This window comes from Neofelis nebulosa, chromosome 1, assembly GCF_028018385.1.
Source record: "Neofelis nebulosa isolate mNeoNeb1 chromosome 1, mNeoNeb1.pri, whole genome shotgun sequence".
NCBI lineage: Eukaryota > Metazoa > Chordata > Mammalia > Carnivora > Felidae > Neofelis > Neofelis nebulosa.
The window spans coordinates 224,834,942-224,861,417 of NC_080782.1; the positions used below are offsets into that span (position 1 = coordinate 224,834,942).

At 39.8% G+C, this 26,476-nt stretch overlaps 1 protein-coding gene across 4 annotated transcripts in view; it reads left to right on the top strand.

Moving 5' to 3' along the window:
• The first annotated feature begins 9,521 nt into the window (after positions 1-9,521).
• LOC131486637 (phosphatidylinositol 3,4,5-trisphosphate 3-phosphatase TPTE2-like) overlaps positions 9,522-26,476 on the top strand; it is a 166,476-nt gene continuing 149,521 nt past the window's right edge. For 2 of the 4 annotated variants that reach the window (XM_058686542.1, XM_058686544.1), the window contains exons 1-5: positions 9,523-10,134; positions 10,625-10,713; positions 11,538-11,633; positions 15,053-15,091; positions 16,266-16,319. In XM_058686542.1, the coding sequence (XP_058542525.1) occupies positions 11,575-11,633; positions 15,053-15,091; positions 16,266-16,319 (152 nt within the window). In that variant the 5' untranslated portion in view covers positions 9,523-10,134; positions 10,625-10,713; positions 11,538-11,574. Of the gene's footprint in view, positions 10,135-10,624; positions 10,714-11,537; positions 11,634-15,052; positions 15,092-16,265; positions 16,320-26,476 lie in introns of all 4 variants that reach the window. The other 2 variants (XM_058686548.1, XM_058686554.1) reach the window with 2 other exon arrangements.

A 26,476-nucleotide genomic window follows, 5' to 3' on the forward strand; every position in this document is an offset into this window, starting at 1 on the left:
CAAGGTACAACCCATAGATGCTGCTTTCTTTTTCTTCCGAGAGTCTCCTTAGGTGAGTTATCCACTCAAGCTGTTGGCTGTCAGTGTTGACTTCTCTGAGCTTCAAGCTTCAGTTGCTTGCTGAACATTCCCACCCTTGGTTTCCCACAAGTACCCCAAGCCTAAAACCTTCACAGCTGAACCCATTATCTTTCTCTACCAACTTGTTCTCCTTTCTTATTTCCAGTATCAGTAAGGAGCACCCAGTCATCTAAGGAGGAAGCTGGGGAGCCATTTCCCCCTTCATCTTCCACATAACTAGTCATTCACAAGTTTTACAGAGTTTTTGGCTGTTATTTCTCTAGTCTGTGTCTCCTCTCAATTCTTACTGCTACTCTGGGTTTTTCAGCATTCATCATCTCTCACCTAAGCTGTTGTTCCTCTTAAATTCTTTCCCTCACTATTGCCAGACAGCCTACCTAAAACAAAATGATCATGAAATGCCCTTGCTTAAAATCCTTCAGCTGACCCTGGATTGCCTACTAAAGTCTTTACTTTTTTGTTTGCTTTTATTTAAATTCCCATTACTTGAGAGTTTTATATTAGTTCCAGGTGTACAATACAGTGATTCAACACTTCATACAACACCTGGTGCTCATCTCGACAAGTGCACTCCTTAATCCCCATCACCTATTTAACCCATCCACCACCCACCTCCCTTCTGGTAACCATCAATTTGTTCTCTACAGTAAGAGTCTTTTTCTCGGTTTGCCCCTTTCTCTTTTTTTTCCCCTTTCACTCATTTGCTTTGTTTCTTAAATTACACATATGAGTGAAATCATACGGTATTTGTCTTTCTCGGACTTATTTCACCTAGCATAATACTCTCTAGCTCCATCCATGTCATGGCAAAGGGCAAGTTTTTTATGGCCAAGTAATAGGCTATTGTGGCGAGATATCTCTATATCTATATATATCTATAGCACATGTTCTTTATTCGTTCATCAATCAGTGGGTACTTGGGCTATTTCCATAATTTGGCTTTGGAGATAATGCTGCTATAAACATCGGGGTGCATGTATCCTTTTGAATTGGTATTTTTGTATTCTTTGAGTAAATACCTAGTAGTGCAATTGCTGGATTGTATGATAGTTATATTTTTAACATTTTGAGGATCTCCATACTGTTTTCCAGAGTGACTGCACCAGTTTGCATTCCCACTAATAATGCCAGGGGCTTCTCCTTTCTCCACATCCTCACCAACACCTGTTATTGCCTGAGTTGTTAATTGTAGACATTCTGACAGGTGTGAGGTGACATCTCATTGTAGTTTTGATTTGCATTTTCCTGATAAGTGATGTTGAGCATCTTTTCATGTGTCTGTTGGCCCTCTGTAGGTGGTCTTTGGAAAAATGTCTACTCATGACTTCTTCCTATTTTTAATTGTATTATTCATTTTTTTGGATGTTGAGTTGTGTCAGTTCTTTACACATTTTGGATACTAATCTTTTATCACATATGTAATTTGCAAATATCTTTTCCATTCCGTAGGTTGCATTTTAGTTTTGTTGATTGTTTCCTTTGCTGTGCAGAAGGTTTTTATTTTGATGTAGCCCAATAGTTTATTTTTGCTTTTGTTTCCCTTGCCTCAGGAAATCTATCTAGAAAGAAGTTGCTATGGCCTATGTCAAAGAATGTACTTTTTTTTTTTAATTGAAGTATAGCTGACATACAATGTTACCTTAGTTTCAGGTGTACAACATATGATTGAACAAATCTATCCCTTGTGCTAGTCTCCAAAATGTAGCTATCATCTGTCCTCATACAACAATATTACAATACCATCGACTATATTCCCTGTGTTGTACCTTTTATCCCCATGACTTATTCATTCCATAACTGGAAGCCTGTCCCTCCCACTCCCCTTCAGTCATTTTGCCCATCCCCCCACTCCCCTCCCATCTGGTAACCATCAATTCATTCTCTGTATTTATGGGTCTGTTTCTAAGATTTGTTTCTAAGATTCCACGTGTAAGTGAAATCATGCGGTATTTGTCTATTTGTGTCTGACTTATTTCACTTAGCATAATACTCTCTGGGTTCATCCATGTTGTTATAAATGACAAGATTTCATCCTATTTTATGCATATGTATATTATTAGCATTATTTACCATGGCCCAAATATGGAAGCAATCTAAATGTCCATCAACAGATGAATGCATGAAGAAGAGGTGGTATATATATATATATATATATATATATATATATATATATATATATATATTGTGTGTGTATATATACATGTATACATATATATACACACACACATACATACATATGTTTATATGTTGCTATGGCTGGTGTCAAAGAAATTACTGCCTCTGTTTTCTTCTAGGAGTTTTATGGTTTCAGGTCTCACATTTAGGTCTTTAGTCCATTTTGAGTTTATTTTTGTGTATGGTGTAACAAAGTGGCCTAGTTTCATTCTTTTGCATGTTGCTGTCCAGTTTTGCCAACACCATTTGTTGAGGAGACTGTCTTTTCTCCAGTGTATATTCTTGCTTCCTTTGTCTTAGTCTAATTGACCCTTTAAGTGTTGGCTTACTTCTGGTCTCTCTATTCTGTTCCACTGATCTGTGTTCTATTTTTGTGCCAGTACCATACTGTTTTGATTACTACAGCTTTGTAGTATATCTCAAAACCTGAGATTGTGGTAACTCCAGCTTTGTTGCTGTTTCTCAAGATTCTCTTGCTATTCAAGGTCTTTTGGGTTCTAAACACATTTTAGAATTCTTTGTTCTAGTTCTGTGAAAAATGCTGTTTGGTTTTTTTTTTTTTTAATTTTTTTTTAATGTTTATTTCTGAGACAGAGAGAGACAGAGCATGAGGTGGGGAAGGGCAGAGAGAGAGGGAGACAGAATCCGATGCAGGCTCCAGGCTCTGAGCCGTCAGCACAGAGCCCAATGCAGGGCTCGAACTCACGGACTGTGAGATCGTGACCTGAGCCGAAGTCGGATGCTCAACCAACTGAGCCACCCAGGCGCCCCTGCTGTTGGTATTTTAAGAGGGATTGCATTGAATCTATTGATCGCTTTGGGCAGTATGGACATTTTAACAAGATTAATTTTTTCAATCAGTGAGCATAGAATATCTTTCCATTTATTTATATCATCAGTTTTTTTAATCAATGTTTTATAGTTTTCAGAGTACACGTCTTCCGTCTCCTTGGTGAAGTTTTTTACTATCTATTTATTGTTTTGGTGCAATTGTAAATGGAATTGTTAATTTTCCTCGTACTTCATTATTGTACAGAAGCACAACCAATTTCTATGTATTTATTTTTGTATCCTAGTACTTTACTGTTCCTTTATTCAAATAGTTCTTTGGCGGAGTCTAGGATTTTTTATGTATAGTATTTATGTCATCTGCAAATAGTGACAGTTTAATGTCTTCCTTACCTATTTGGATGCCTATGAATAAAAGTGTTAAGAATGAACATCCTTCTCTTGTTCTTGATCTTAGAGGAAAAGCTGTTTTTCACATCTGAGTATGATTTTAGCTGTTGTTTTTCATATATGGCCTTCATTTTTTTATTTAAAAAATTTAATATTTATTTTTGAGAGAGAGAGAGAGAGAGAGAGAGATACAGAGTGTGAGTGGATGAAGGGAAGAGAGAGGGAGATACAGAATCCGAAGCAGGCTCCACGCTCTGAGCGGTCAGTGCAGAGCCCAGCGAGGGGCTCAAACTCATGAACTGCGAGATCATGACCTGAGCTGAAGTCAGACACTTAACTGATTGAGCCACCCACGTACCCCTCATATATGGCCTTTATAATATTGAGATATGTTTCCTCCAAACCCACTTTGTTGAGTTTTTATCATGAACAGAAGTTGGTACAGAAAAAGCATTTGACAAAATTCTATTGAGAAGACATGATTTTTATGCTTTGTTGATGTATATCATATTGATTTGTGAATATTGAACTATCCTTGCATTCCCAGAATAAATCCCACCTAATGGTGATGAATGATCTTTTTAATGTATTGCTGAATGCGGTTTGCTAATATTTTGTTAGGGATTATTGTATCTCTATCAGAGATATTGGCCTGCAGTTTACTTTTTTATACTGTCTTAGTATGGTTTTGATATCTGGAGAATGCTCATAGACTATTTTTGGATACTTTCCTTCTTTCTATTTCCTTTTGGATATCTTGAGAATAGGTATTAACTCTTGTTTAAATGTTTGGTAGAATTCACCTGTGAATTCATCTGGTCCTAGACTTTTATTAGCTATGAATTTTTTGATTATTGACTCAATTCCATTGCTAGTAATTGGCCTGTTCAGATTTTATATTTCTTCCTGATTTAGTTTACAAGATTGTATGTGTCTAGGAATTTATCCATTTCTTCTAGGTTGTCTAATTTGTTGGTGTATAAAGTCTGTACTTCTTAATATGGTGTATGGGACTATTTTTAAACTGTCTGCTCTTCCCTGCTCTACATGTTATGGGAGTAATAATGTTTACAGTTTTCCCTAAAATCTGCATGCTGTTCAATGCTTCCATGTAATTGTTTTTTTATGATTTTTCTGTCTGGAGTTTTCTCACCACTTTCTTTGCTCCTGGCTTATTATTTATTGTCCTTCAAGTCCAAGAATCCTCTCCTTCAAAAAATCAGCTTGAGGTTCCAAAGCAGGTCAACAGCCCTTCTTCCTGGTCCAGGTAGTGTTAATGTCTTTCACTTCAAACACACTTTTAAACGTACTTCCTGAGCATAAAGTTTCTTACTTTAATACCTATAGTCTTTTGATTTTTTTCTTATAATTTCTATTGACTTCTGTTCATGAGGGTGTGATTCCTCACATGTTTGCTAGATTGTGTTAAGAGTTCCTATTTGACTATGGGGTGCCTGTATGGCTCAGTCGGTTAAGCGTCCTACTTCGGCTCAGGTCACGATCCCATGGTTCGTGAGTTTGAGCCCCATGTCAGGCTCTTTGCTGACAACTCAGAGCCTGGAGTCTGCTTTGGATTCTGTTTCCCTCTCTCTCTGCCTCTACCTTGCTCACGCTCTTTCTGTATCTCTCAAAAATACATAAACATTAAAAAAAATGTTTTTAAAGAGCTCCTATTTGACTAAACTTTAGCTTTGGGAATCCTAAATTTAGGTACCTAAACTGAGATGATTCGCCTTGGTTTGTGCTGAGTGCTAGGGATCACTACCAATCAAGAACCATTTCAATTTAATTGATTGGATTGAGGTGGTAGACTGTGGTATAAATGCAAATTCCAGGAAGAGAGTAGAGCTGGTTCCAAAACATTAAGACTATTAAATTAAAATTATTAATATTTTTAAACCCAATGCCAATAGAGACAAACTGATTTGGTTGTTGGCCACTCTGTCAGCATATAGATTTTTTCCAAGTTTTTCTTCTCAACTAAATATAGAGCCAGTTGGGATGCCTGTATTTGTGTGCAGATCTTAGATTCAGTTTACCACTTTGTCAAAGTCAAATCCCATTACTTAGCTAAACAATAAAACTCTAGATTCCCAGGATTATGTTAGAGTTTTTCAAAGTCCTTTCTTCACATGTCATTTTATAACTTTCTTCCTTTCTCTCCCTTTTCTCTCCCTTTCTCTCCCTTTCTCTCTCCCTTTCTCTCTCCCTCTCTCTCTCTCCCTCTCTCTCTCTCCCTCTCTCTCTCTCCCTCTCTCTCTCTCCCTCTCTCTCTCTCCCTCTCTCTCCCTCTCTCTCCCTCTCTCTCTCTCCCTCTCTCTCTCCCTCTCTCTCTCTCCCTCTCTCTCTCTCCCTCTCTCTCTCTCTCCCTCTCCCTCTCTCTCCCTCTCCCTCTCTCTCCCTCTCTCTCTCTCCCTCTCCCTCTCTCTCCCTCTCCCTCTCTCTCCCTCTCCCTCTCTCTCCCTCTCCCTCTCTCTCCCTCTCCCTCTCTCTCCCTCTCCCTCTCTCTCCCTCTCCCTCTCTCTCCCTCTCCCTCTCTCTCCCTCTCCCTCTCTCTCCCTCTCCCTCTCTCTCCCTCTCCCTCTCTCTCCCTCTCTCTCTCTCCCTCTCTCTCCCTCTCTCTCTCTCCCTCTCTCTCTCTCTCCCTCTCCCTCTCTCTCCCTCTCCCTCTCTCTCCCTCTCCCTCTCTCTCCCTCTCCCTCTCTCTCCCTCTCCCTCTCTCTCCCCCTCCCTCTCTCTCCCTCCCTCTCTCTCCCTCCCTCTCTCCCCCTCTCTCTCTCCCTCTCTCTCCCCCTCTCTCTCTCCCTCTCTCACCCCCTTTCTCTCTCTTTCTCTCACCCCCCTCTCTTTCTCTCACCCCCTCTCTTTCTCTCACCCCCCTCTCTTTCTCTCACCCCCCTCTCTTTCTCTCACCCCCCTCTCTTTCTCTCACCCCCCTCTCTTTCTCTCACCCCCCTCTCTTTCTCTCACCCCCCTCTCTTTCTCTCACCCCCTCTCTTTCTCTCACCCCCTCTCTTTCTCTCACCCCCTCTCTTTCTCTCACCCCCCTCTCCCTCTCACACCCCCCTCTCCCTCTCACACCCCCCTCTCCCTCTCACACCCCCCCTCTCCCTCTCACACCCCCCCTCTCCCTCTCACACCCCCCCTCTCCCTCTCACACCCCCCCTCTCCCTCTCACACCCCCCCTCTCCCTCTCACACCCCCCCTCTCCCTCTCACACCCCCCCTCTCCCTCTCACACCCCCCTCTCCCTCTCACACCCCCCCTCCCTCTCACACCCCCCCTCCCTCTCACACCCCCCCTCTCCCTCTCACACCCCCCCTCTCTCTCACCCCCCCCTTCACCCCTCCTCTCCCTCTCTCACCCCCCCTCTCCCTCTCTCATCCCCCCTCCCTCTCTCACCCCCCCTCTCCCTCTCTCATCCCCCCTCCCTCTCTCACCCCCCTCTCTCACCCCCCTTTTCCCTCTCACCCCCCCTTTTCCCTCTCACCCCCCCTTTTCCCTCTCACCCCCCCTTTTCCCTCTCACCCCCCCTTTTCCCTCTCACCCCCCCTTTTCCCTCTCACCCCCCCTTTTCCCTCTCACCCCCCCCACACACCCTCACCCCCCCTCTCCCTCACACACCCTCACCCCCCCTCTCCCTCACACACCCTCACCCCCCTCCCTCACACACCCTCACCCCCCCCTCCCTCACACACCCTCACCCCCCTCCCTCACACACCCTCACCCCCCCTCTCCCTCACACACCCTCACCCCCCCTCTCCCTCACACACCCTCACCCCCCCTCTCCCTCACACACCCTCACCCCCCCTCTCCCTCACACACCCTCACCCCCCCTCTCCCTCACACACCCTCACCCCCCCTCTCCCTCACACACCCTCACCCCCCCTCTCCCTCACACACCCTCATCCCCCCTCTCCCTCACACACCCTCACCTCACCCTCCCTCACACACTCTCACCTCACCCTCCCTCACACACTCTCACCTCACCCTCCCTCACACACTCTCACCTCACCCTCCCTCACACACCCTCCCCCTCCCTCTCCCTCACACACCCCCCCACCCCATCTCTCTCCCTCCTTCATCCTACCCCCATTTTGGTTAGGGTACTGTTTGCCCCACATCCTATTTGCCACTTCAGGCAGCCACAATGTTAACCAACAAAATTCTAGATTTTTTTTTTGCTTGGCATACTTCCAGAGCATTCCAAGCTTCTGTCATTTACCACTTTACTTTCCGTAGCAGAGTGTGTATGTATGCATGTATGTATGTGTATGTTTATGTGCCTGTGATCACTTAGTAATTCCCTTGCTTTCTTTTGAATTTAGCAATGTATTTAAAAGTAAGTTTAGAAATAATGCCAGTGAAAATGCCAAAATAGGGATCTCCAAAAATTCTTCCTTTATAAAATTACCAAGAATACTGGCAAAAATGATCAGAATCACCTTTTTCAGAACTCTAGAAATTAATCAAAGGCTTTCAGCAATCTGGGGAGCATTTATTTAAGAACATAGGCTGTATTTTGGTAAGAATCATGACCTTGTGGTATTCTAACTTGCACCATTCCCATCACACTCTCCTCAGCTCTGTGGCAGCCTTGAAGACCAACATCCTGCAATCATGGAATAAACCAGCCACCTGAGGGCCAATGGAGGGGACAGAATGGGGTTAGAACTCCTTCAAAGGTCTATTCCCAGATAAATGTCCTTATTTGATCTATCTAGTGGGTCCTGGCAAGACCCCACTCACAAGACTGTCTTCATTTTGCTTGACTTGGAGCTCCCCCAGCCTTTGCCCTGGGGACATTTGTTGAAGATAGTAGGCAAAGACAACTGTTGAACATCATGGCTGCCTGAGGTACAGATAATAGTTGAAGCAAAAGAAAAAGTTGTGTTATGAGCTATCCATAGGGAGATTTGAAAAGTTGAAACCTATTCCTGGGACTCTAGAAGACCACCTGCATATCTAAGGCTGTACACGTGTCTAGGATTTTGCAAACTTAAGAAAGACCTGGAAAGACCTAAAGCTCTCGTCTCAGACCAAACTTGAGGCTCTGCACATAGAAGGAAATGTAGGTTATGGTGGAGTTGTAATCTGCCTGGCTGTGTGAAAAACATGCTCAAGCATGTACATGAATCTCCTTTGTCTCTACTAAGAGACTTACTGGTTCCAGGCATCTGAGGGAATCTCTGTCCTTTTATTAGCTGATCATTATGCTAATCAAGCTGACTGCACAGAATAGAGTGCAGAGAATTCCACACTCTGCAAAGAATGGAGACTTTCCACACTTTCCAAAGAATCAAAAAATTTCCACACTCTGCAAAGAATAGAGCCTTTACGGAATTTTGAATTAGAAATTCCTAATTAGAATTCAGAAAAGTCACCAAAAAAACCAACAATAAACCCCCGGGAAAGGGAAAAATCTGATTTGCAGTTGTTATATTATTTTAAAAGCCCAATCTTCAATAAAATACTAAGACATGAAAAGAAACAAGGACTGTGACCTTCAGAAGAGTTTTTGTCTCTTTTCCATCCTCCTATGTGAGACAGGAAGGCTAGGAGGGGCTAAGGTTGTCTTCTTGCCCTTTCCTTAGATCAGACAAGGCTCTGGTATTTTCTCTTTAGGCTGGGTCTTTCTCACAGAGAACAGAATGCTCTGGGCATATTTCAAACTGGTCTGGCCTTGAGGTCATCGATGTGACATTGAAGTCAGTGACCATGTTTTATTCATTTTTGTATCTTGCAAACTACTTATAGAAATATTAAATAAATACAACCTTAATCTCATTTCAATGACTTCTGTGACTATTTATTCAGCATCAGAACATGTACCAACACAAACTGTCAAGCAGATCTTTCTTAATTATTTTTGTGGTAATTTTTATATTATAATTTTCATATAGAAAATTCTAATGTTTCATCTAGCTTTTTAAAAAAATTTTAATGTTTATTTTTGAGAGACAGACAGAGAGCAAGTGGGGGAGGGCAGAGAGAGAGAGACAGAGACAGAGAGAGACAAAGAATCTGAAGCAGGCTCCAGGCTCTGAGCTGTCAGCACAGAGCATGATGCGGGGCTCGAACTCACGAACCATGAGATCATGACCTGAGCCAAAGTCGGCTATTTAACCGACTGAGCCACCCAGGCTCTCCTCATCTAGAGTTTTAAAACTTTCTATATTTGTTTTTGTTTTTTGGCATTTGTTTCCACCTTCTCAGATTTACTCTACCAGGATAATGGGTGTATTTTAAATTCACAAATAATATTTGATTGTTTCTTCTCAATCCCATGAAATGATAGTTTGTGGAAATAATTTTTGTCCTGGGTCCTGTGTCAACCTTGCATATTTTAGTCAAATTTTATATTAGAAAACATTTAGCTCTTTGATCATTCTTTTTCTTGCAAAATAAAAAGTATAAGGTGAGACAATCTTCTCTGAGATTATTATCCTGGGATCTTTGATCTTGGTACCCCCATCTTTAAGGAGAACAGCATCTGTTTTTAAGACCCTATAGCCTAGAACCAAGTTCACTGTATTCCCCACCGTACTACTACAATCTCAGAACTACCTGGAATCAGTGTGGAACCAAGTTCATTGTATTCCCCACTCTTCTACACTCTCAGGACCACCTGGAATCTGTTGTTTGGGGTTGCCATGGACACGGAGTTCTTATTCCAGTACTAGCTTGTTACCAGCACCAGGTAAAGACCTAAGGGTGGGAGGGTGTCTCTGGACAAAGGCATCCCATCCTCTGCCTTCTATGTTGGCTAATGTTGTCCTTCATCCTCAAAGACAGAAGAATGTCTTAGAGCGAGGGCTGAAGGTGGGGGGAAAGGGGCAGGTGTGGGTCTTTGTGGCCATAGATGGCAAGTTTTGCCTTGTGCTCAGCAGTGGGCGATTAATAAATGTTCACTTCTTCCCAGTGACCTTCCAGAAAGAACCTCCTCATCCCCAGGGAACCAGAGGTGGAGGGGATGTGAGATGGTGATGTGTGGGCAGGGATGGGGGTGTTCTAGGCCAATATAGGACCAAAAAGCAGTAACCTTGTTGCTGGCCAGGAATTGGGACAAGATTTGACTTAACGGGCTTGGTTTGGGGAAATTAAAAATTTTTTAAAAGAAAAAAGTTAAAGGCAGTATCCAGGAAAGAATACTGATAATAGGATCTTGAGTAATATTTGCTTCCACTTAGGAAAAGTTGTATTCAAGTCCCAAGATCTGAGTCCTTCTGTGCTCCACCTCCCTTCTGCTGTGGCCCCTTGAAAGCAGCCCTACCTGTAGGTAAGCAGATCTGAGGTTTGCAGGGACAGAGGATCCTTAGACACGTGGCTCTGTCTTGGTCCACATTGGTTTTCCTGGCCACCTCTGGAAAAGAACTTTGGGATCCCTACTCCCACTGTCCATGAGGTGATACCTCTTGAAGATACAGCATTTACAGGTGGCTTGCTCTCAAGCCCAAAACTCAAAATAAAAATTTATGCCCCAATTGACTTATTTATGAAAAAAGTACTTTTCAGTTTTCATTTTTTTGCTCTTTGCCAAGAATTTAGGGCCTTGTGGCACATTTCAGTCTGCCTATTTGGTAACTTGGCAATGTAATTGGCAATGTCTTATTCTCCAGTGACTTCCAGTTCCCTTGCATGCCACAAATCTGCTATGTGAAATGTTGAAGGACATATCTTTGCTTTACCACTCCTTTGATTTATGCTATGGAATGTTTCAAGATGGAAATATCATAAATCACTATGATGATGTAAATTTGGTTTGAAAATCATTTTATTTCACTTGCTGTGTCCTATGTAGCAAAAGAGCAGTCTTTAAAGTGTTCTGTCTTTGAACTAAACTTAAACTTTATTGAATATTCAAAAAACTTTTTCTTCCATTCCTTGAACTAAAATAAAATACAGAATACATATTTCAGAGGAATGATAAAATTTTACAGTGTTGTAGATCTTATAAGTTGTAGATTCAAGACTTTAGAAAGGCCAATGCATACCTGGTAGGTTCTATATGTGACTTTCTTCCTAACAGGGCAAGTATCCTATGTATTTTAAAAATCCTGAGAATAAAAGTCATATGTGGTTTTCTTTTTTTTTTTTTTTCAGATTAATTGTAGATTGTGGTTGTCCACAAGACAATACCATGCAGAGATTAAAGAGGAACCCTTTATATCTCTGGTTCATGCATCAAAGAAATAATAAGTAAGTAATAAGATGCAAATGTTACCAAATTTTAAGCACAATTCAAGGTTAATTGAATAGGGAATATATATACACCTTCTTTCATAATGAGTGTAAACTATACATAAATGAAATTCAGCAAACTCACAACTTAAAGACACTATTTTATGCTTACAATTTCCTATACTACTACTGCTTAGACAGTATGCCATTAACAATATGCATATGCCAGTTACAGTCACTTTAAGCTTTCCCTCTAGGACAGCTGGATGCCCTTATGGGGGATGCTCTGTCCATGGCTGGTGGGGGATGACCATTTTGAGATGGTCATTGCAAGGGCTTCCATTGTCCCATTTCAATCAATACCTGAAACACTGTAAATTACCACAGGGAAGGTCACAAAATTTTATTAGCAATGAGTGGCTTATAAATCAGTATGGTGGATATTAGAAACATGACTATTCAAGATCTGTGAATTGGTTAAAATAAATAATAATTGTAACTATCTTGAAGGTTGAGGACCAATTGAAATATTTGTGAAGCATGAGGACAATACCTGGCACTTAGTAAATACCATTTAAATGTTTGTTAGATGAAACATCACTTTGTGATATTTTCTTTAATTTTCGGAAATTTATTTAAAAAAAAAATATATATATTTTGTTATCTAGAGTCCAGGTGTTAGAGATCTGTTTTTATCCTTTATATCAACTGGTTTTTCTTTTGTGGTCTCTTCTGTTTTCTGGGGATTTCTCAACCTCTTCTTCCAACTCTGGATTAACTTGCTTTCGACATGTATCCAAATTACTGTTTATGCCATGAAGTGATTCTTTATTTCAACAATTTGACTTTTACATTTAAGATATCCTCTTGGGTTTTTCAATACGATTTCTTATTCTTATTTCATTTTACTAACATCTTCCCTTGTATCTTTAAGTGTATTTCTCATGTTGACTTAAAAATCTTGTTCATGAGAAAGAATGAAATATGGCCTTTTGTAGCAATGTGGATGGAACTGGAGAGTGTTATGCTAAGTGAAATAAGTCACACAGAGAAAGACAGATATACCATATGTTTTCACTCTTATGTGGATCCTGAGAAACTTAACAGAAGACCATGGGGGAGGGGAAGGAAAAAAAGTTAGAGAGGGAGGGAAAACCATAAAAGACTCTTAAAAACTGAGAACAATCTGAGGGTTGATGGGGGGTGGGAGGGAGGTGAGGGTGGGTGATGGGTATTGAGGAGGGCACTTGTTGGGATGAACACTGGGTGTTGTATGGAAACCAACTTGACAATAAATTTCATGTTAAAAGAAAATCTTGTTCAGTATATTCCAATAGTTCTGTTTCAGATGGTATATGTTGTTCAGTTTGTTGTGTCTCTTTTTCAGTCGTACTCATCAGGTATCTAACTATTTTGATTTGTGAGCTCATATTCCTTGTGGCCATTGAGCCCTCTGACTGGTAAATTGTATTAGGGAAGGACTGAAGATTTTCTTGGGAAAATCTCAATCTGTGGCTGTTGTCTCAGCAAAATTATTAATAACATATCCTTTTCACTTTCAAAAGTATCCTGGGTTGGGTGACGTTTTATATAGTAACTGTTGTTGAAACCTAGGACCTAAGGTATGTTTTTCTCAGTAAATTTAACATGAAGGGAGGTGATAGCCTAGGGACAGAGACTCTGCATAATGGTGAAACACTGTGATCCAGGTAATTTCTCTTGTCAAGATATGCTACCTTTAAGGTCTTGGACAAAAGCAGCATTGGAGACGGCAGACTTCTTGGTTGTTCACCTGGGACTTTTGGAGGTAAAAGGGTGGAAGAGTGAAGGCCCAAGGATTGCTCTTTAGCCCTTCCCTGTTTTCATCAGCTAACCTAATGCCAATGAAAAATTTTTTTATCTTAGAGTGAGAGAAAGCATGTGAGTGGGGGAGAGGGATGGGGGGAGGGAGAGAGAGAGACAGAGAGAGAGAAAATCTTAAGCAGTTTCCATCTCAGTGCAGAGCCCAACAAAGGGCTTGATCCCACAAACCTGGGATCATGACCTGAACAAAATCAAGAAATAGATGCTCAACTGACTGAACTACCCAGGTGCCATAATGCTACCCAAATTTTATCCTAACTACATCTGGGTAGTGGCTTCTGGTTTCTACTGAGAATGGCAGTTATTGTCTCCAAGCAACTCAGGAAAAGCAAGAAAAGAACTTAAACATTTCCCTCCCGCTAAGCCCCTCAAGACTGCCTGTATCAGACTTTTTCCTCAGTCTGTCCACCACAGGAGACAGCTCTCAGTCTTCTGGCTTCTCCCAGGGTTTCTGTTATTGTTAGTTTTTTAAATCCATACTTCAGTTTGACTTCTATAGTTTTGGGAGGAAGACTCTCCTATGGATAGGAATCCAAGATTTCCTAGGAAATTATAGAAATTTAGTACTTTGAGAATCTTGAAGTGTTTTTGAAATTTATGATTTTTTTCCATGTTGTCACATTGGTATTTTTGGTATAACATTTGGTGAAGAGGGCAGGCTGCCTAAAAACCAGTAATGTTTGTGATATGATGAACATACAGCATGATTTTATGACCTGGACAAATGTAAAGTGCATTTTCAATGTGTTTTATTTTACAGATGAGAAAATTAAATTGTAGAGAAATTAAGTTATCCAAGCCAGTGGTTTGGTGGTGAGGAGTCTTGACTTTGGATAATTTAACCAGATACCTTTTCGTAAAATGAATTGAGAGAAAAAGAAACCATTCTGAATACCTGTTTGTCTGTTTGTTTGTTTTCAGTGTGAGAGAGAGAAAGAGAGAGCATGGGGGAAAGGGGGAGAGAGAGGGGGGGAGAGAGAGAGAATCCCAAGCAGGCCCTGCACTGTCAGCACAGATCCCAATGCAGGCTCAATCTCATGGACCATGAGATTATGACCTGAGTTGAAATCAGGAGTCACTTAACCAACTAAGCCACCCAGGTGCCCCATTATTTAGGCAATTCTTGACCTACCTACTAGTTTCTTCTCTACCAAATGGTGATCAGGGACTAGTCCTTGAAACTGGAATATTTATTGTTGTGGCATTTTCTTTATCTCTGTATCCTTTCATTAGTTATTATCTGGATCTCCCTCCCCATCCTTTTGCTCAGATCATTCCTATTTCCCAAACGGATTCCAGAATATGTGAACGGTTGACAAAATGGAGGAGAAAGGAGGTTTAATCACAAAAATTATACCTCCCTTAATTCTTTCCTTCTCTTTCCAGGGGGCAGACACACACACAGCCAAGAGGCTATCTCAGAGGCCTCATTGCTGTACCCTGACAATGTTTCTGTCATTTTGTCATGTTTCCTCATGATTTTACTTTTCATGTCATAAAATTCTGTCAGGAAGAAGAAACTGATTGCTTTCCAGAATGTCTGAATTTATTTTTTGTATGTTTTTACCCTTTAGCAGAATTATGGATTCCTCTGACAACAGTGATGACCATGGGTGAGTTGACTTGACTGATCTGAGTGCCGAAAGGTATTAGCATTGGTGGCAATAAGAGGTTTCCATAAGAGACTGTAAGCTTCTGTAAATAACTGTCTTTCTTTCGGGGTCTAAGTTGGGGGGATAAAAGGAGGAACATGTCAGAAGAGGGAGACTTCCTGCTCATAGTTTTTGACCCTTAGTAACCAGAAGCCAAAGTTTCTTAGGATACTCTCATAATATATGTGTGTGAGACTCTGCTAGAGTAGACCAGGTAAAGAGAGGATCCTATTATTTGAGCGAGAGGTGGCAGTGGACAGGTAACTGTGGAGCTCTCAGCAGAAAAGGATGGAGCTCATAGACCTTGGTCTGTCCCCTTTCCCTCCAGAGGCTTACAATCATCTAAAGCTGGTGTTTCAGATATAAACCCATCATTATATTTGAGGAAACCCCTGACTCAAGCTTGGTTATTTGAACCAAACTCAGGAACAGAAGAGACTTACATGACACACGAAGAGTAAGGATACAGTGAAGAAACTTGATAATCAGGAAATAAGCTGAAAGGCTGTATACCTACAAAATGAAGCTATATTTTGTTTTTTTTTTTTGTTTTTTTTTTTCTAAAACATGACCATTCTTTTTTTTTTTTTTTTTTTTTTTATTTATTTTTGGGACAGAGAGAGACAGAGCATGAACGGGGAAGGGGCAGAGAGAGAGGGAGACACAGAATCGGAAACAGGCTCCAGGCTCCGAGCCATCAGCCCAGAGCCTGACGCGGGGCTCGAACTCACGGACCGCGAGATCGTGACCTGGCTGAAGTCGGACGCTTAACCGACTGCGCCACCCAGGCGCCCCTGAAGCTATATTTTGAAGTAAATTCAACCTCAGTGCAGTTTCAGGAGAACTGAATTTAGCAGTAAAGAATTGTACTTGCCTTGATTTGTTAGGCTTTTTTGATTTGTTAAGCCAGAGATTTTCATTACTACTATTTAAAAAAAAAACCCATTTCTAAGGAAAATGGAAATGCCAGTTTCCAAATAACTAATTTACAAATAGTTACAGGGAGTCTTCAATTTGTAAGCTGGTTGAATTCTAAAAAACAAACAACAACAACAACAACAACAAAGCTAAGTTAAAACAGAAGTTTGGCTATGAAGCCACTGGGGTCTGATCATACACATTTTTAATTCTTTAGAGATGATCTAGATGAATTCATATCAGGAATCTCTAATGAAGCCACCAATGAAAGGTAAGGTATAATATATTGGAGGATGGTGAGAAATTCAGTCTCAGGGGTATCCATGGCAACATAGAATTTTCTGGACAGTGATCTAAAATAAAATTTGTTCTAAAAAGTTAGGGCTTTCTGTGAGTTAGGTCATGTTGACTATAAATTTTAGATTCAAGGGGTTTTTGTTGTTCAGATAAATTGATCACCTCATTGCTGTATGTAGGAAATCTCTAATGATATTTTTTCATTCGTTGGTGTTTAAAGTAGCTAGAGCAACTTTCTAGGCACAATGATGGTGATGAAGACATTGATTTACATCAATTTCAGATGAATTAGGAAAATCAGATTGAAGTCTTGGGGGAGGGGAGCTATTGATGAATCTCTTATTTGGGGGGAGATATGGCTTGTTCTGAGCTAGGAAGAAAATGGAGAACTATGGAAAGGTATCAAAATGTGTGGGAGGGAAAGGCATACAATAATTCATATAGAAAAGTATCATGTTAAAAATTTTTTTTTCTATTTACCACACTTAAATGTTCTAGGTTGAAAATGTGAATATATCTTTTGAAATTTTATCAGTCTTTTAAAATAGAGAAATGAGGGCCACTGGTTAATCTTCAGTTATATTTCTGTCTCATTTTTGCTGGATGTATTATGATTCCCCATTTTGTGGATTTTTATCTATGAGTAATGAGACTAATAGATGTGAACATGTTTTGCAGATTAAATTTTTGCTCATTGGAATTAGTTTTGACTTGTTTCTAAGTAATCTGACTGAGAATACTTGCTATTGCTGTGATCTGAAGGCATTTTTACTGTGTACTCGAGCCAAGGAAAGAAGACATATTTAAAACCACATATGTCTGAACTGCACAAAGAGTCATGGGATTTTTCTGGCCATGTTATTCAACCATTTAATATTGTGTCAATGTTGAAGAATGAGGAGTGCTGAAGAGGAAATTAACTGGTCACTGTTGGAATTGTTTTACTGTCTAGACAAAGATTAAATGGAAGATAAAGGGCCAACTAATGACTACAAATACTTGAGATTATCCACAATTTTCCCTCTAAATTCTTTTAATTCCAGTATAAACATACAGTTACTAGTTTCAGGTATACAATATAGTGATTCAATAATTCTATCATTACTTAATGCCCATCCCGATAAGTGTACTCTTTAATCCCTTTCACCTATTTCACCTGACCCCCTCTTCCTGCCACAGGTAACCATCATTTTATTCTCTATTTAAGGGTTTCTTTTTTGGTTTGTCTCTTTTTTACTTTGTTCACTTGTTTTGCATCTTAAATCCCCCACATGAATGAAATCCTAGGGTATTTATCTTTCTCTGACTATTTCACTTTGCATTATACCCTCTAGATCAATCCATGTTGTTACAAATGACAAGATTTCATCCTTTTACATGGCTGAATAATATTCCAGTGGTGGGAGAAGAAGGGAAGGGGGAGAGAGAAAAGCAGGGCTTGAGCTCTCAAACCCTGAGATCACGACGTGAGTTGAAGTCCGATGCAGTTTTCTGCCCCATTTTTAATTTGATTATTTGTTTGGGCATGTTGAATTGTATACATTATTTACACATTTTGGATATTAACCCCCTATCGGATATATCCTAGATTGCCTTTTTGGTTTGTTGATGGTTTTTTTTTGCTGTACAAAAGTTTTTTTTATTTTTATTTTATTTTTTTATTGTAGTGTAATTCCAGTAGTTTATTTTTTTCTTTTGTTTCTCTTGCCTGAGGACACATATTTTGAAAAATGTTGCTATGGCCAATGTCACAGAAATTAGTGTCTGTGTTCTCCTCTAGAACTTTGATGCTTTGATCCCTTGTGAATTTATTTTTGTGAATGGTATAAGAAAGTGGTCCAGTTTCATTCTTTTGCATGTAGCTGTCCAGTTTTCCCATCACCATTTGTTGAAGAGACTCTTTTCCCCATTGTATATTCTTTCCCCTTTGTCAAAGATTAATTGACTATATAATTGTGGGTTTATTTTTGGCCTCTCTGTTCTGTTGATCTGTGTGTCCATTTTTGTCTGTTGATCTATGTGTCTATATAGCTTTGCAATATAACCTGAAATCTGGAGTTGTGATATCTCAAGTTTTGTTTTTCAGGATTGCTTTGACTATTGGGGGTTATTTGTAGTTCCATACAAATTTTAGGTTTGTTTGTTCTAGTTCTGTGAAAAATGTTATTGATATTTTAATAAAGATTGCATTAAATCTGTGAATTGCTTTGCATAATATAGACATTTTTAGAAGTTTATTTATTAAAAAATATATAGACATTTTTAACAATATGTTTTTCCTCCAAACCATGAGCGTAGAATATCTTTCATTTGTTTGTGTCCTTTTCAATTTGTTTTATCAGTATTTTATAGTTTTCAGAGTACAGACCTTTCATCTCTTAAGTTTATTCCTAGGTATCTTATGATTTTTGGTGCAATTGTAAATGGGACTATTCTCTTAATTTCTTCTGCTTCATTAATAGTATATAGATATGAAACAGATTTCTATATATTGATTTGTATCCCGTGACTTTACTGAATTTATAAGTTCTAGTATTTTCTTGTTGGAATCTTCAGGGTTTTCTCTATATAGTATCATGTCATCTACAAATAGGGTTTTACCTCTTCCTTACCAATTTGGATGCCGTTTATTTCTTTTTGTTGTCTGATGGCTGTGGGTAGGACTTGCAACACTGTGTTGAATAAAAGTGGTGAGAGTGAACATCCTTGTCTTATTCTTAACCTCAGGGGAAAAAGTCTGTTTTTTACCATTGAGTATGATGTTTGCTGTGGGTTTTCATATATGGCCTTTATGATGTTGAGGTATGTTGCCTCTAAACCTACTTTGTTGAGGGTTTTTAATCATGAACAGATGCTGTACTTTGTCAAATGCTTTTTCTGCACCTATGGAAATGATCATATTGTTGTTATCCTTTCTTTTACTAATGTGATGTTTCACGTTGATCGGTTTGCAAATATTGAACCACCCTTTCATTGTGGGAATAAATCCCACTTGATTGTTGAATGATTTTTTCATGTATTGTTGGATTTGATTTGCTAATATTTTGTTAAGGATTTTTGCATCTATGTTCATCAGAGATATTGACCTGTGGTTCTTATTTTTTGTGGTGTCTTTATCTGATTTTTGGCATCAGGGTAATACTGGCCTCATAGAATGAATTTGGAAGTTTTTCTTTATTTTCAGTTTTTTGGAATAGTTTGAGAAGAAGGGGTATTCAGTCTGCTTTAACTGGTAGAATTCTCCTGTGAAGCTCTCTGGTCCTGGACTTCGGTTTGTTGGGAGTTTTTTGATCGCTGATTCAATTTCATTGTTGGTAATCAGTCTGTTCAAGTTTTCTATTTTTTCCTGCTTCAGTTTTGGTAGGTTGTATGTTTCTAGAAATTTATCCGTCTTTTGGGGGTTATTCAGTTTGTCAGCATATAATTTTTCATAATAATCTCTGACAATTGTTTGTGTTTCTATGGTGGTTATTTCTCCTCTTTCATTTGAGATTTTGTTTATTTGTGCTTCCTCTTTTTTTTTTTCTTTTGATTAGTCTGGCTAGAGGTTTATCAGTTTTGTTGATCTTTTCAAAGAACCAGCTCCTGGTTTCATTGATCTGTTCAATTTTTAGTTTCTATATCATTTATTTCCTCTTTTATCTTTATTATTTTCTTCTGGTTTGGGGTTTTATTTGCTCTTTTTTCTCCTAGCTCCTTTAGGTGTAATGTTAAATTGTTTGAGATTTTTCTTGCTTCTTGAGGTAGAACCATATTGCTATAAATATCCCTCTTACAATTGCTTTTGTTGCATCCGAAAATTTTGACTCATTGTATTTTCACTTCCATTGGTCTTCATGTATTTTTTTAATTTGGTTTCCTCTTTGACTTCTTGGTTGACCCATTCATTATTTAGTGGCATGTTATTTAACCTCCATGAATTTGTGCTCTTCCTAATTTTTTTCTTGTGGTTGACTTCTAGTTTCATAGTGTTGTGGTCAGAAAAGATGCATGCCATGACTTCGGTATTTTCTAATTTGTTGACTAGTTTTGTGGCCTAATATGTGGTTTATCCTGGAGAATGTTTCATGTGCACCTGAAAAGAATATGTATTCTGCTGTTTTAGGATGGGATATTCTGAATATATCTGTTAAATCCATCTGGTACAGTATGTCGTTCAAAGCCACTGTTTCCTCATTAATTTTTTTGATTGGATGATTTGTCCATTGATATAAGGGGGTGTTAAAGTCCCTTACTATTGTTATATTAGTATCAATTGGTTCCTTTATGTTCGCTGTTAACTACTTTATATATTTGGATGCTTTCATGTTTGGTACATAAATATTTACAATTGTTATATTTTCTCTTTAGATAGTTCCTGTTATGATTATGTAGTGTCCTTCCTTGTCTCTTGTTACAGTCTGTGTTTTAAAGTCTATTTCTTCCAAGACTGTCTCTTCAACAAATGGTGTTGGGAAAATTCGACAGCATCATGCAAAAGAATGAAAATGGACCACTTTCTTACACCATTTACAAAAAATAAATTCAAAATGGATTAAGGACCTAGATGTGAGACCTGAAACATATAAAAGTCCTAGAAGAGAGTACAGGTAGTAACTTAATTAACATTAGCCATAGCAACATTTTTCTAGATATGTCTCCTGAGGCAAGGGAAACAAAAACAAAAATTCACTGTGGGAATACATCAAAATAGAAAGCTTCTGCACAGCAAAGGAAACAGTCAACAAAACTAAAAGGTAGCCTATGGAATGGGAGAAGATATTTGCAAATGATATATGTGACAAAGGGTTAGTCTCCAAAATATATAAATAACTGATACAACTCAACACCCAAAAAACAATCCAGTTGAAAAATGGGCAGGAGTGCCTGAGTGGCTCAGTATGTTAAGCATCCAACTCTTGATTTCGGCTCAGGTCATGATCTCCTGGTTTGTGAGATTGAGCTCTGTGTTGGGCTCTGTGCTGACGGTGGAGTCTGCTTGGGATTCTCTCTGCCTCTCCCCTGCTTGCTCTTGCCCTTTGTCCCTCTCTCAAAATAAATAAACATTTAAAAAACAAAAATAAAAAAGGTAGAAGACAGGAATGGTAAATTTCCAAACAAGACCTATAGATGGCCAGCAGACATATGAAAAGATGCTCAACATTATTCATCAGGAAAATGCAAATCAGCACCATGATGAGATACCACCTCACACCTATCAGAGTGGCTAAAATCAACAACACAAGAAACAATCAGGTGTTGGTAAGGATGTAGAGAAAGGGGAACCTTCTTGCATGGTAGATGGGAATGCATACTAGTGCAGCCACTCTGGAAAACAGTATGGAGGTTCTGCAAAAGGTATAACTACCATATGATCCAGCAATTGCACTACTAGGTATTTACCCAAAGAATACAAAAATACTAATTCAAAGAGATACATGCATCCTGATATTTATAGCAACATTATTTATAATAGCCAAGATTGGGGGCGCCTGGGTGGCGCTGTCGGTTGGGCGTCGGACTTCAGCCAGGTCACGATCTCGCGGTCCGTGAGTTTGAGCCCCGCGTCAGGCTCTGGGCTGATGGCTCAGAGCCTGGAGCCTGTTTCCGATTCTGTGTCTCCCTCTCTCTCTGCCCCTCCCCCGTTCATGCTATGTCTCTCTCTGTCCCAAAAATAAATAAAAAACGTTGAAAAAAAAAATTATAATAGCCAAGATATGGAAGCAGCCCAAGTATCCATAAATTGATGAATGGATAAAGAGTGTGTGTGTGTGTGTGTGTGTGTGTGTGTGTGTGTGTGTGTGGTGTTGGAATATTACTTGGCCATCAAAAAGAATGCAATCTTGCCATTTGTAACAACATGGAAGGAGCTAGAGAGTATTATGCTAAGTGAGATAAGTCAGTTAGAGAAAGATAAATACCATATGATCTCACTCATATATGGAATTTAAGAAACAAAACAAACGAGCAAGGGGGGGGGGGGAAAGAGAAGCAAGCCAAGAAACAGACTCTACACAGAACAAAGTGATGGTTACCAGATGGGAGGTGGGGGTGGGTGGGTTAAGTAGGTAGTGGGGATTAAGGAGTGCATTTTTAAACAAAAATTTTTTGTTTATTTTTTTTGAGAGACAGAGCATAAGCAGGGTAGGGGCAGAGAGAGAGGGAGACACAGACGCTGAAGCAGGCTCCAGGCTCTGAGCTGTCAGCACAGATGCCGGTGTGGGGCTCAAACTCATGAATCTTGAGATCATGACCTGAGCCAAAGTCGGCCACTTAACCAACAGAGCCACCCAGGCATCCCAGGGGTGCAATCGTTTTGATGAACAGCAGGTGATGTATGGAAGTGCTGAATCACTATATTGGACTCCTGAGTCTAGTATTATACTGCATGTTAACTAACGAATTTAAATAAAAACTTATATAGGAAAAAATACTTTTTTTAAGTATTGCTACCCCTTTCTGTTGACATCCATTTACATGATAAATGTTTCTCCCCACTCACATTCAATCTGCAGATGTCTTTAGGTCTGAAATGGTGTCTGACAGGCAGATGGGTCTTGTTTTAATCTACTCTGTCACCCTATCTCTTTTGGAGTGTTTGGCCATTTACTTTCAAAGTAATTATTGATATGTATTTATTGCCATTTTCTTACTTGTTTTGTGGTTGTTTTTGTGATTTTTTTTAAAAAAAAAATCTTTTCTTCCCCTGCTCTCTTTCCTGCTTTTGTGTCTTCTTTAGTGATATACTCAGAATACTTTCTCTTTATTCTTTGCATAGCTATAACTGGTTTTTAAATTTTTTAATTTTTTAACTTATTTAAAGTTAGTTAACATAGTGCAATATTGGTTTCAGGAGTAGAATTTAGTGATTCATCACTTCCATATAACACCCAGTGTTCATCCCAACAAGTGCCCTCCTTAATGCCCATCACCCATTTAGTCCATCCTCCCACCTACCTCCCCTCTAGCAACCCTCAGTTTGTTCTCTGTATTTAAGAGTCTCTTATGGTTGGTTTACCTCTGTTTTTATCTTCTTTTTCCTTCCCTTCCCCTATGTTCATCTGTTTTGTTTCTTAAATTCCACATATGAGTGAAATCATGATACTTGTGTTCTCTCTGACTTATTTCACTTAGCATAATACATTCTAGTTCCAACCACATTGTTGCAAATGGCAAGACTGCATTCTATTTGATCACTGAGTAGTATTCCATTTATACACACACACACCACGTCTTCTTTATCCATTCATCAGTTGATGGACAGTTGGGCTCTTTCCATAATCTGGCTGTTGTTGATAGTGCTGCTATAAACATGGGGATGCACATGCCCCTTGGAATCAGCATTTGTATGTGTGTTTATCATTAGGTTTCTATATATCCTCTTCTGCAATATTGTAATCTATATTAAGTTGATGGTTGCTCAAGTTTGAACCCATTCTTTATTCCTCCCCTAGCCCCCCACCATTTTAGGAATATGGTGTCACATTTTACATTCTATTTTGTGAATCCCTCGCCTGGTTTTTACAGATATGCTCATATTTACTGCTTTTGTGTTTCCTACTTTTTATACTTTCACTTACAGTCTTTCCTTTGCTTTCAAAGTGTCTCCTTTAATATTTCTTGTAGAGGTCCTTTAGTTTTTGTCTGAGAAACTCTTTATCTGTTCTTCTATCCTGAATGATAGCCTTGCTGGATAAAGAATTCTTGGCTGCACATTTTTCCCTTTCAGAACTTTGAATATATCATGCCAATCTCTTCTGGTCTGCAAAGTTTCTGCTAAAAAATCAGCTGATAGCCTTATGGAATTTTCCTTGTATGTAACTGTCTTCTTTTGCTGCGTTTAAAATTCTCTCTTTATCACTACTTTTTGCCATGAAATGACTATGTGTCTTGGTGTGTACCTTCTTGGGTTGATTTTGTTGGGGGCTCTCTGTGTCGTCTTTATCTGGATTTCTGTTTCCTTCCCCAGGTTAGGGAAGTATTCAGCTATTTACTCAAATTTTCTCCCTCTTTCTTTTTCCTTCTTGGATCCCTATAATGTGGATGTTGTTACGCTTGATGGTGTTTCTGGGTTCTCTTAATATATTCTCATTTCTTATTATTGGTTTTTTTTTTCCTCTCTCATGTTCAGCTTGACTATTTTCTATTAATTTGTCCTCCAGGTTGCTGATGGATTCTTCTCCTTCCTCTAATCTATTTATTCCCTCTAGGGTATTTTTAATATCAGTTGAGTTCTTTAACCCTGATTGGTTCTGTTTTATGTTTTCTATCCCTTTATTGAGGGTCTCACTGAGGTCTTTCACTCCTTTCTCAAGTCCAGTGAATATCTTCATGACCATGACTTTAAATTCTCTATCAGGCATGTTACCTATCTCTTTTTCATTTATCTCTCTGGCTGTGATTTTGTCTTCTTCTTTGTTTGGGGACCTATTCCTTTGTCTCCTCATCTTGTCTGTCTGTGTCTGTTTCTATGTGCTTGGCAATTGAGCTGTGTCCCCTGCTCTTGAAAGTAGTGGCCCTATGAAGAGGTCCTTTAGGGCCCTGAAATGCAATGTCCCCTTTTCATCAGAATCTGTTGTTTCAGGGGTGCCTCCTAGGTGTGTTGTGTATACTCTACTATTGTGACTTCAGTCCAGATGTCTGCAGTGACTCTTTGCCTTTTGCGGGCAGGGTTTGTTGCCTATGTTCTTAGTGGGCCAGTCTGGGGCCACCTTAGGCTTGAGTTCAGTCAGACCAGGCATTTGCCAGAGATGCAGTAGCACCAAGTTGCAGGATGCTCTCCCAGTGTTATTCCCTGAGCTGCTTTCTTGGGGAGGGGGGGGCAGAGCTTGAAGTCAGACCAGACGTCTGCCTGCAGCCTAACGCTGTGGCCGCAGTCTGACGCTATGTGTGTTTGGTTTTCTTCCCCTTTCTCCAGGGCAGTAGTTGCTTTGGGAAGGTGCTGGCCCCTGCTGGGGCTGCTTTCTCACTCTCCCATCCTCTTTGGATGGACGCCTGCCCAGGGCATGTTGGATGAAGTGGGTCTGCAGGAAAATATAGGGGTGTGTTATATAGTGCCAGCAAGGTATGTGGTTTTCACCTGTGGTAGGGGAACTTCTGGAAAACTCTTGGCGAGGCTAGGGTGGAGGGGGCAGGTCCACAAGAGTGTGGGTGTAGAGTGCACAGCTGGGTATAGAGTGTTTGCACTGTGCTGGTTTCTGCAGCTGTCCATATAGCTAGGTTGGGGAGTAAGGGATGATACGGTACCTGCCAATTCTTTTGTTCTCCTAAAGATCCCCACCCCCTCCAACACAAGCTCTGATATTAGCAAACCAATGTCCTTCCTGTATTCCTTAGGTGTTTTTCAAACTGCTGCTTCTATGCTGTACCTCAGTCAGGCTGTTTGTTACACTGTCTCTTTAAGGGTGAGGACTCAGGTTCCTATAGCCTTCCACCTCTCTCAGAGCTAAGCCTGCTGGTTTTTAAAGTTTCAGGTGTTAAGCCCCACTGATTATAAAAATTCAAAAGTTAGTCTCCTCTGGTTTTCAAAGCCAAATGTTACGGGGATTTGTCTTCCCAGCGCAGGTCCCCCATGCCTTGGGTGCCTGGTATGAGGTCTGCTCCTCTCCCTTCGTGACCATGAGTCCTTCCCTCCTAGGGACAGTCTTGTAGGTCACTTTGACTTCCAGCCACGTCTCTGCCCTTTTCTATATGGCCTCTTCTCTCCATTTAGCTGTGAAGAGTTTGTTCTTCCAGTCTTCAGGTTGTTTTCTGGGTTTGTATACTGATGTGGGTGTTACTTAGGTTTATCTGTGAGACATGGGGAGCCTAGAATCCCCCTACTCCACCATCTTCCTTGGAAATCCATGATTTTTCATTTTCATGACTTCTTTCATCATGGGTCTTCAATGGAGAGTTCACTCTGCCACTTAATAAGGGTCCTGGAGTGCGTCACATGAGTTTTATGGACTGGGGTAGTGACAGAAATGAGCAGTTATTGAATATGTACTCTATGTCAGGCAGTTTGCCTAGCCAGCTCTATTTATTTAGATATTTGACATGTCCCTGGAACAAAGCCTCTTGGTAGGTAGTATCTATAACCCTGTTCTCCTTATGCAGAAACTGGATTTCTAAGAAGATATTAGTAAGTATTCTAAATAATTTTTAATATAG